The following is an 11,081-nucleotide window of genomic DNA, read 5'->3' as shown; positions in this document are numbered from 1 at the left end:
TATTTCACTGTTTTTACCTTTATTAAAGGTTCACGTATGAGATTGAAGAGTTGTTGTGAACCTAGTCAATTAGCTGAAAGGTTGAATCCTTTATATCTTTTCAATTAATTTAAATAGGGTTGAAATCTCCACATTTGAGAAACAAGACTTTGAATTTGAATAAAATTTTCTTAGAGTTTAATCTCTCAATCTTTATGTTTTTCTATGTATTCTTATGTTTAGAATACATATTTTAAAACTTTCAATCTAGCTTGATCAATTAGATTTTGGAGAATTCGAAATCTTGAAGTTAGGAACAAGTTCTCCCTTCTTTTTTATCATTGATAAAATCTTTTCAAGTAAATCTGTTTAGCTTTCTTGGGGTTGTTATCAATTTATTTATTGGGGGTTATTCTTAATATCGTTGTAGGGGTTCACTAGTAAAAGAAGAAGGTTCCAATGATGGGGTTGTTGAGATGAATGATTCTAATCATCAAGGTTTAAGAGAGGAATCAAAAGGTAAAGTAGTTATGGAGAGTGATGCGATATTTGAAGTATGTGTGGTCATGACAAACTACGTAGAGCAAAGTGAGGACACTTTCGAGACAGAAAAAAGTGAGATATAGTTGACAAAAGCAAAAGAAGATAGTGTGATTAAGATGGGAAGTGAAAAAAAAATTGAGTGAGAAAAATCATGAGAGTGAAATTATTGTTCCAACTAATGTTCTTTTCTATTATTTTTCCTGTGCGTTTTATGATTCATTAAAAACAAAATGGAGCATCAAATTTTTAAGATTTGATCAACAACGAATGGGGAGGAGTGCTCTACAAAGAAATTACACATTTGTTGTTGGAGGAGACGAATCTTTCAAACTTCTTTCAAAACTCGAGATGATGATTACAAAGTTGCTTTACAAGCCAATACTTAATATTTGAGAATGAATCTTCTCAAAGAAGGGGAGAATGATAAGAAAATAAGTTAAATAGGGTTGTAATCTCTACATTCAAGAAACAAGACTTTGAATTTGAAAGAAATTTTTTTAGAGTCTAATCTCTCAAGCTTTATGTATTTTATTTTTATTATTATTATTTTTTTTTGTATTATTGTGTTTAGAATACAAGTTTAGAACTTTCAATCCAGCTAGATAAATTAGATTGTGAAAAGCTTGAAATCTTAAAATTAGAAACAAGTTCTCCTTTTTTTTTTTTTTTTTTTTTTTTTTTTTTTTCTTCTTTGATCAAATCTTTCCAAGTAAATCTATTTAGCTTTCTTGGGGTTGTTATCAATTCGTTTATTGGGGTTATTCTTATTATCGTTGTGGAGGTTCACCTAGAATACGAGGATCTCATACGTGATTGAGTTAGTTCCCTTTATCATAACATTAAAAGGTGTTAACCCAAATAATATAAAGCATGATCATCAACTAAGAAAAAGAATGTCATCAGCTTAAGAAGCCAGAAATAAATTAACAGAAGGCTTGAAACCAACAGATATAACATTGGAAATTGACATTCTACACATACAAAAGTTTAGTTTGACTAGATGCCAACAGCAGAACACAACAGCATGTGTACACAAGAATTTACTTGCCAGTTATGTATTCATAAAATGTGTTCAAACTAGAAAGCCTTTTCTAATTGGATTAACAGGAAGTAAGGTATGAATTTCCTGAATGGGGAGGGAAAAACGGATAGGGAGAAATTTTAGTAAAGTTGGTTTGCAAAGGGAACATGAGCATATGATGCCTTTTCAAGGGTAAATCCTGAATTGCTAAACATCAGCTCTAGAGGTATTCAAAAAACCCGAATACCCGAAAAAACTGATCAATCCAATCCAACCGTACGGTTTGGGTTGGGTTGGGTTCAAGTAAATGAAAATTTTATGGGTTGGGTTGGTTCATGAGTTCACCTAATATAACTCAAACTAACTCGAACCAACCCAAGTTTATTATTAACTTTAAAAAATATATTTTTATTACATATAACATAATTATTTATACATATATTGATTTTAATTTTATTTAATTCAAATATTTTTTGAATAATTTATTCTTCAACCAATCTTAAAAAGTGGTTTATTTGCACTTTAGAAAGAAAATTTTCACTATATAAATTAAAATTGAGTTGTTAATCTTAATTCAATATATGAAAATAATTAAATTAGATTTTTACATATTTACGTTTTGCTCATTTTTAGAACAAAATTTTAAATAAATGACCCGATTAACCCGAACCAACCAAACCCAAATATTTCATGGTTGGTTTGGATTGGATTCATTTTTTAATAAGAGTTATTTGGATTGAAGAAATTTACAATTCAAACAATTAATTGGATCTAAAAAGTCTTTCAACCCAACCTATGAACACCCTTGATCAACCCAGTTTACAAATGAATTAGAGTAGAAACAGGAGTAACAATCAACAGGAAAGGTTCCCTTTGATCAGTTGGAATACTTCAAACCGCAAGTAAGACATCATACGATAACAAAATTTCTCAACTGTAATATAACATGCATGAAAGGTTTCCTTCTATGTATCAAAGCTGTGTATGAACAAACGTGAGAGTTGGGCTTTAATTGGACTTGACAACATTTGTACACAGATCTAACTCTGAATGTTGATGTTTAATCATCTCACAATTAAAACAAACACAGATGAAGAATAAATAACAGGTGAAATATTAGTATAAGGAAGGGAAAGGAAACCTTCTATAATCAGTAATTCCACATTTCCTACTTATTCCAGCTCCTGTCAGTACCACAAGCTTGGAACTGCAGAATGCATAATAGCATGATACAAATGACAAGTGATTTTAAGGATTTATCGTCCCCAAAGAATGGTTGTTGATTAAGATACCATAAAGGTATGTTAATAGACCTTTGATCAAGAAATTTATATAAAAGATCAACATCCTTCATGCTAGGGGGATCTGCTTCAGGAACTAGCTTCTTGTGCCTCAGAACGTCTTAGTGAGGTATTTCTCCCTTGATTGATTGATGAGGAAGAGGAATTAAGGACCCGTTTGGATTGATTTGAGAAAAAAGTGATTTTCAAAAAACTCATTTATATTTAAACATTTTTAACAAAAATGGTTGAAAATACTCTTCAAAAACTATTTTGAGTGGTTGTCGAACACTCAAATTTTTTCTAAAATAATTTATTTTTTAAATTAAACATTTGAAAATGCATTCCAAACACATCCTAATTGAAATTTTATGTGATGTTTGGACATTTCTTGAGGTGCAAAAAAGAGAGATCAAGTATCTTCCCTTTCTGATCCATCGCCAACTGTGCACTCTAGATTGAATAATATCTGTTATTGTTAAGAAGAAAATAAATTAGAAGTCATTTAGTTGATACTGTTAACTAGTGAAATCCACGAAATTCATTTTCTTATGAAATAGAAGCTCACTTGCCTCCCATGATGTTTCCAGGTAACTTGTGGTGGAAGCAGATTAAAGTACACAAAGAAATGGAAAAAAAAGTATTTTTTTTAAATGAAAAAAAATGAAAAAAGTGAAACCAAAACATAAAATGTCAGTGGTAACTTGGGAGAAGATGGGTTGAGATGGAAATGAAAATGTAAGAAAACAAAAGTACAACACTTCCATGAATCTTTTTTTTTTTTTTTTTTTTTTTTTGGAGAGAGAGAGAGAGAATAAGAGACAGAATTGAAACTTCCAAAATGTTAGGAATAAAGACAAAATTGAAACATATAAAATGATAGGAACAAAATAGAAGCCAATTACATCGAAAGAAAAATAGAGAAAATAAGAAAATGAGTTAATTTCTACGGGAGGCCATGATCTGATATTATGAGGAAGGGGCAACATCAAAGGAATGAAGAACTTGCTCCAACATCATCCTTCTTTGTGAATCAAGAGGGTTCTCTGGTTTGTCAGAGTGAGATATGTTAAGGATGTAGAGCTTCTTAGAAGCCACAAAAGCAGCAGAAAAAATCCGCTTCATCCCTCCTCTAGTGCTATCGACTGTGTACTCGAACTCGTACACCTGTAAACCTCCCTCACCAGATCTCTCTGCAACACCAACCAGTGCAGCAACCTTTGTACTTTCCTGTATTCATAGAAAAATCAGGTGAGAGATAGAGTCTATGAAGCAGATACAAATATGGTGCTTTTTTTTTTCTTTTTTTTTTTTGGATAAGACACAATTTTATTGATTGAATGAAATATTCGTACAAAAGGGGATCCAATCATAGAGTATACAAAAGAAGTTTCAATTTGTAATAAGAAAAGAAAAAACTATGGCTTTTCATATATTAATTGTCTAAAAAACTGAACACAAATATGGATAAGTTCTTGCCCTATTCAATAACTAACTTATTACCCTTTCACTACCGATTAGATACATTATAGACAAAATAGATACAAATTTGTTGAAAATTCCAGAAATAAGCTATAACTTTAGCTCATAGCTCTGACCAATCTTTTCAAAGTCTAGAGACATGCAATTTGGCTAAGCATACCTCACACTTAAAGCTTCTTGAGCAATCTGAATCCAAGTTTCAATATTTACATTCTCTGCAATTTTCAAATTTTCGTCTACTTCTGGATAAAAATTTTCAAAACTTCATCTTAAGCTTTAGTTTGAAACTTCAGCAAGACACTACTTTTAAGAGGAAAGACATGCAATTCATCACAACAAAGATCATGAATCATAAAGGCGCTCATGCTGTTTAAACTCAATAATATATGTTGCTTCTTTTTACAAAAACAAACAAATTCAAATATTAATTTTTGCCAGCATTTCAAAGAATCCAATAACCATCATACTTCACAGCCAAGCTTCACAAGAATAAACGAGAACCCAACTCTGTGCATCAATTAGTAGGAAATGCCAGCATCTCAAAACTAAATTACCTTTCGCTTTTCAGCCTGTATAAGTTTGTCGGCTACAAATTGAGGAGTTCCAAACTCCCCAAGACTTGTGAGACGAACAGGGTTCACTACAACACCAACATTATTGCTTCCCATATTCTCCTCTTCAAATAAAACTGTTGCCCCTGCCTTATCAACCTTATCCAGCACACAATTTCAGACAATGTTTGGTTAAAAGAAAAAACAATGTATCGCTGTTAGTTGAAAGAGAGAGAAAGCTGAAAACCTTGACCCAAGAAGATGGTCGAAGAAGAGTAAAACCCTCCTTTGAATCTGAGTATCTCTCAAGCTCCAAATCTTCAGCAAAAACGGCCGCACAAATGTTCGGTGAAAATCCATAAAAGAACAGTGAAATAACCGAAACATTCAGAGCTCTCCTGCTCAGGAAAAGAAGTGGATTTGTGATCAAGTGGTTGCTTCCCGGTATGTGTTTTTGGGTCACAGAAATACTGTGCTGCAAAAATTGGAATTAGATTCTGGGTGAAGACCATGGGACTTTCTTAACGAGAAAACGTGGGTTAAAGTTTCATTGAACAAACAAAGTTCAAGTGGAGAAAATTTGGCCGTGGAAAAATGAAAATGAAGATGGAAAGAACGACCAGTTCACATAGTTATGAAATTTCGTTAGAACTAGGATTTTCAATATTGGAAAAGACAAGGAGATTCATTCAATATTAAACAAAAATATAAATAGAATAGAAAGACACAAAACTGTTGATGAGACCATTAACCGAAAATGTAGATGAAGTACACACTACGCTATTGTTGATATTTTGTTTCTAAATGTCTAGGCAATATCATCATAGCAATACAGAAAGAAGGTGTGCACGTGCCCCTTCAGATTACGTAATGTCTAAGAAAACAGATGTGGGCTAAATCAACGCAATGCCATTTTGAAAAGGTAGAAATAAATTAACAGAAGTCTTGAAGGCAGCAGATATAACATTGGAAATTGACAATCTATATATACAAAAGTTTAGTTTGACTAGATCCTAACAATAGAACACAAAAGCATGTGAACACGAGAGTTTACTTGCTAGAATCAGTATGTATATGCATAAAACATGTTCAAACTAGAAAGCCTTTTCTCATCAGATTAATAGGAAGTAGGGTATTGACGTTCTGAATGGGAAGGGAAAATGGATAGGCTGAACTTTTAGTAAACTTAGTTTGCAAGGGAAAATGAGCAGGTAGATGCCTTTTCGAGGGTAAATCCTGAAATCCTGAACAGCTGTGCAGTTTACAAATGAATTAGGCCTTACGGTAGAAACAGAAGTAACAATCAACACCACACTTGTCAATCAAGCAGCCATTACATGCTACAAAAACAGAAAAGATTTGCTTGGATCAGTTGGCAAACTTCAAAGTATATAGCGCAAGACAGCATGCAATAAAAGTCTCTGAACTGTAATATGTCGTGCATGGAAGTTTTCCTTTTATATGTCAAAGCTGCATAGGAACAAAAGTGAGAGATGACTTTAAGTGAACTTAGCAACATTTGTACACACGTCCAACTCCCAACGTCGATGTTTAATCATCACACAATTAAAACAAACACAGATGAAGAACAAATAAAAGGTGTAACATTGGTATAAGAAAGGAAGGGAAGATTGAACCTTCTATAATCAGGAATTCCACATTCCATACTCATTCCAGCTCCGGTCAATACCACAAGCTTGGAACTGCAGAATGTGTGATGTTAAGGATTTATCGTCTCCAAAGAATAGTTGTTGATTAAAAAATATTAGGATACCTATAAAGGTATGTAAATAGACCTTCGATCAAAAAAATTAAATAAAAGATCAACATCCTTCATGCTAGGGGGATCTGAATCAGGAACGAGCTGAAAAACCTCAACAAAACTTTATGAGGGACGAGCTTCTCGTCCCTCATAAAGTTTTGTTGAGGTTTTTCTCCCTTGATTGATGAGAAACTAACTGAAATTTTATGTGAGGTTTGAATATTCCTTGAGGAGCAAGAAAGAGATATCAACCATCTTTCCTTTCTGAGCAGTCTCCAACTTTGCCCTCTAGATTGAACAATATCTGTTATCGTTTAGAACAAAACAAAATTATCAAGTCATTTATTTGATACTGTTAAATAGTCAAATCCACGACACTAGAATTTTTTATGGACTAGAAGCTCACTTGCCTCCCATGATGTTTCCAAGTAACTTCCTTGTGGTTGTGGAAGACTACAGTTAAAAAACAAATGAAAAACCATCACAGAAATTACCTTTTAAAATTAAAAAGTACAAACGACAAAAACGAAACCAAATGTAAAAAATTTCCAGTGGAACTTTGGAGAAGATGATTGAGGTGGAAATGAAAATGTAAGTACGTAAGACGAGCAGAAGACATAAGAACTACAACACTCGAGTGACATTTTTATATTATGATTTCCTTTTTTGGGATGAAAACTCAAACTTTCCATGAGAAAAAAAATGAAAGAATAGATTTGGCATAAAAAAAATAAGCCTGCAAAAAGAGTAGACTCTAATAACATCTAAGCATCATATTACAACTTCTTATTCAAAAAATCACCGGCATAATTTACAATAACATTCTAGCAAAAAATTAATAATAACATAAGTATGGACCAACATTCCATGGCAAAAAATTACAAAATCCAAGCATCAGTATGGGCCAACTTTTCTTGACCATAGCACAGTAAGCGTTCTGCTCTGTTCATGCTGAAATTTTAAAGAAAATGATGAAAACTGTTCTTGGAGAAATCTAAGAGAAGATTAACAAGCCTATTTATAGAGGTTGAAGCAAATGGCTACCTGCTGGATTAAAACAACCAGCAGACAAAGACTAAAAGCCTAACTTAAAGAATTACTTCCCGAACTAAAATATAAGCAGAACAAGAAGAAAATAATTACAGAACAGGGGAGTAACTCAAAGATTAGGCTAAAACCCGAGAATACCCTACATAAGAAAAATTCATGGCCAGCAAGGAAAATGAATCACCGACTCACTATCCAAAGCGCAAAAAGAATTTACCCAGGAACAACACTGGGCTATGATTCTCTCACTCTCTATCTATCACGGAATATTTGAATTAGACAAGAAAAAGATTAATGGATACCACCAAATTAAAGTGAGACACATTCTTCCATTTGACACATTATAATTAGTATAAAAACAAAAGTAAGTACAAGCCAAAAACAAGGATTTTGTACTTATCTAACACAAAAGTTCAGTTAACATGTTAACTGAATTTAGTATTTCCAGCACTAAGAACCTATATCTGCAGCGCTAGCAATTAATCCTGCCTCCTAGTGAATGTTATCCATTTCTTTTCAGATAGGCTAGAGCATTTCTCCTACATTTTCTTCAATTCTACAGTGCCCCGTTCTCCAAACCAAAAGCATTGAAACCCAATTCAGGAACTACGTTGCAAAGGTAAGAAAAGAAGATACGGTACTATAAATACACGAATATGATGCAATTCATACCAATGTAACCCATCTTCGGATCAGGAAACTTCTTGAATTAAGTACAGAAAATTCACATAGTTCAATTAGACATATATTCACAGAACTTAAAATCTCTTAACAGAGAAATTGACAGATTGCACGGGATTCGTTCTTTAGATTTCTTGTTTTCCACGAGTGATTCCATGTTCGATTCGGAAATCATGAACAGTGAAATCCCATTCATGAATTATACTCAAATGCAGACGAGAATACATCAGTTACACGAGGGCACGAAATTAGAACAATTCGAAGAACACTACATGAATTAAGCACCAAAATCTAGAAAAATTCAGTTTCCACAACAGAATGCGATTATCATTGAACTGAACTGTAAGAGTTTACATTATGCTCGAAAACCACAAAACATGAGAAGAGTCACCTAATAAAGGCTTGAAAAGATGAAGAATCACGAACATTATTGCAAAATGTGAAGCAGAGAGATTGAAAATGGAGCATACATGAAAGAAGTGTATGTTGTATGGAAACTGGATGAGCGTCGCCATATCTCAAAACGATTGGTTTCACTTCCACGTTGCTTTCTTTTCGAACAGTGATTTTGAACTTCTTGAACTCTGCCTCTCTCTAATGGAAAACAAGGAAAATTGACAAATTTAGCCCCATAACCAATGATATCGTCTATCGATACCGATATTTCATTTTTACGTAACATATCGACGAAATCTCAATATTGACGGGTATTTTCGTAAATAAAGAAATTTATCAATTAATTATCGAGCTTTTGTCTTTTATTTTTTTTATTATGGGAAAAATACTTTTTTACCTAAACGTAACGTAGTTCAATTGGTATAGTACTCGTACAATCAAGCTCAAAAGTTCGATTCCTCCACCAAACATCTTACCTTTTCTCCTTCTCCTCAATCGCCATCTTCTATTTCCCTTATTTGATTGCATTTTTATGGAAATTCTGATGCTCCACTCGACAGGGTACAACTCCTTAGCAAACTCTTAAGCTCCATAACCTTCTCATCTACCTTGACGCTTACCTTTGAAACTTCTCATGAGTTTAGGTTGAGAAAGATCAGGGGAGTCGTCCCATTAGTTAAACTAAAACTAAATTCAAATTTAATTTAGTTAATTATATATATATATATATATATATATATAATAACTACCTTATTATCTATATATTATATGTTATATCAAATATAACACATAACCTATAGCTTTATTTTCTCTCAATAATATATGATCTTTAATATAAATCATATTTATATTAAATTCAATTATATGAATCTCATCCATATTTGAATCATATTTAAATATTTAATTCCTCTCAAAATACTTTATATTATAATGTATCAAATATATTATATTAATTATATCACATATAATTAATTTAAATAATTATATCATATATAATTAATTTCTCTCAATTAATTCAAACAATTCAAATTAACCAAAAATTAATTCTCAATTAAATCCCTGTTGAGTTACAGAGGGGACCTTATGGACATGTAGATTGAAGCTCCATAAGTACTTGGATAATTTGTTAAACTCTTTAATTAAATTACCCAACATCCATTAACTGTTGATCGTTCCACTAAAGACCGACAGCTGCACTCTTCGCACTACAGATATATTTCTATGTCTATTGGATATAACCAGTCAACAGTGTGATGACCTTTCACAAATTACTCGTAATTACAATTGGACCAATAAGTCATAGTCCAACTATGACCAAGTCCCTCTCAGGCCAAGAGAGGGTGTGACCACATTGTTCAAGCCCTAGAATAAGCCCTTAAGGGAGTAAACTTACCCCGGTATTAGGGATGAAGTGAATTCCGTCTTCTATAGCTATGTTCCCAGCTCCTCAATTAGATGAATCCTAAAAATGGTAGACATATTGAGTTGACAATCTGGCCATTCTCACCCATACAAATCAAAGGTCTGCCTTCATAGGTAGGAGTTCACAACTCACTCAGAATTCATACCATGTCACATATGTTCATCTCGGTGAAACGTAAGTATCTACTATTAATAGTGTTATATAATAAGACTAATCATTTCGTGGGCCAGTCTTATACAAACTCTTTGTATAGGATACTCCCGCTTACGTGTCTCTACATGAATGATTAGAATCAGATCATTTGTAGTACAATATAACACTCGTAACATTTACAAAGTGTGTCGTATCTGTAGTGCCAAGATAAGGTAATCCATCTACCACAAACCGTTTAGGTTATTATTTAAACAAGATCCACCTGTATGTCTTTACATACTTGTTTAAATTACATAAAATAACCTAGGATCTTAGTTTATCAGATTGAGTGTATGCTAATAAATAACAATTATTTTATTAATAACAATTCGTTTATACAATGTTTACAAACTACGAGAATACAAAAGAGATTTAGTACACCAATCCCAACAATCTCCCACTTGTCCTAAAGCTTAAGGAGCCGAATGTACAATAAAAATAAAGTACAAAATACAATAAACTAGGGCATACACTATACCCCAGTAACATCTCTCACTTGCCCTAGACAATATGCCTCATATCCCATAGACCAAGACTTTTTAAAGGGACAGTTGCAAATATAAACATTAGACCCAAAGTATTAGTAGATATAATATAATGTAAAAAAATTGCAAATATGGCCAAATTTAAATAGTCTATTAGTGATAGACCATATTTGATAGGAGTTTATCAGTGATAGACTATATCACTGGTAAGAGTCTATCAACGAATAGACTTGTATTTG

The 11,081-nt window shown here is 32.7% G+C and overlaps 1 protein-coding gene across 5 annotated transcripts; it reads right to left on the bottom strand.

Annotated features, from left to right (window-relative positions):
• Positions 1–3,584: 3,584 nt before the first annotated feature.
• On the bottom strand, positions 3,585–8,964 carry LOC120087616 (Photosystem II reaction center PsbP family protein). Of its 5 annotated transcripts, XM_090305553.1 has the most exons (8): positions 8,817–8,964; positions 7,029–7,071; positions 6,753–6,922; positions 6,653–6,720; positions 6,494–6,559; positions 5,104–5,326; positions 4,860–5,015; positions 3,651–4,053 (listed from the first exon to the last, which is right to left on the bottom strand). In XM_090305553.1, exons 1-8 carry the CDS (start codon positions 8,859–8,861, stop codon positions 3,793–3,795), a joined length of 1,032 nt encoding a protein of 343 aa, XP_090161679.1. In that variant the 5' UTR covers positions 8,862–8,964; the 3' UTR covers positions 3,651–3,792. The 5 variants fall into 5 exon arrangements, with proteins under 5 accessions (XP_038900372.1, XP_038900373.1, XP_090161678.1 ...); XM_039044444.2 differs by lacking the exon at positions 6,653–6,720 and having other exon boundaries at positions 3,585–4,053; positions 6,871–6,922; positions 8,817–8,962; XM_039044445.2 differs by lacking the exon at positions 6,653–6,720 and having other exon boundaries at positions 3,585–4,053; positions 6,871–6,922; positions 8,738–8,892.
• Between the last annotated feature and the right edge of the window lie 2,117 nt (positions 8,965–11,081).

This window comes from Benincasa hispida, chromosome 10, assembly GCF_027475165.1.
Source record: "Benincasa hispida cultivar pf3 chromosome 10, pf3_genome.v1.1, whole genome shotgun sequence".
In the NCBI taxonomy this organism is placed as follows: domain Eukaryota; kingdom Viridiplantae; phylum Streptophyta; class Magnoliopsida; order Cucurbitales; family Cucurbitaceae; genus Benincasa; species Benincasa hispida.
This window is presented reverse-complemented; position numbering and strand designations above follow the sequence as displayed.

Excerpts from the sequence above, each read along its gene's own strand:
- LOC120087616 (XM_090305553.1), bottom strand. The coding sequence starts at position 8,861 with ATGGCGACGCTCATCCAGTTTCCATACAACATACACTTCTTTCAT. Across the intron at positions 6,721-6,752 it reads TTATGAGGGACGAGAAGCTC|CTCGTTCCTGATTCAGATCC; the intron begins GTCCCTCATAAA and ends GAGGTTTTTCAG. Across the intron at positions 5,016-5,103 it reads GACCATCTTCTTGGGTCAAG|GTTGATAAGGCAGGGGCAAC; the intron begins GTTTTCAGCTTT and ends GTGCTGGATAAG.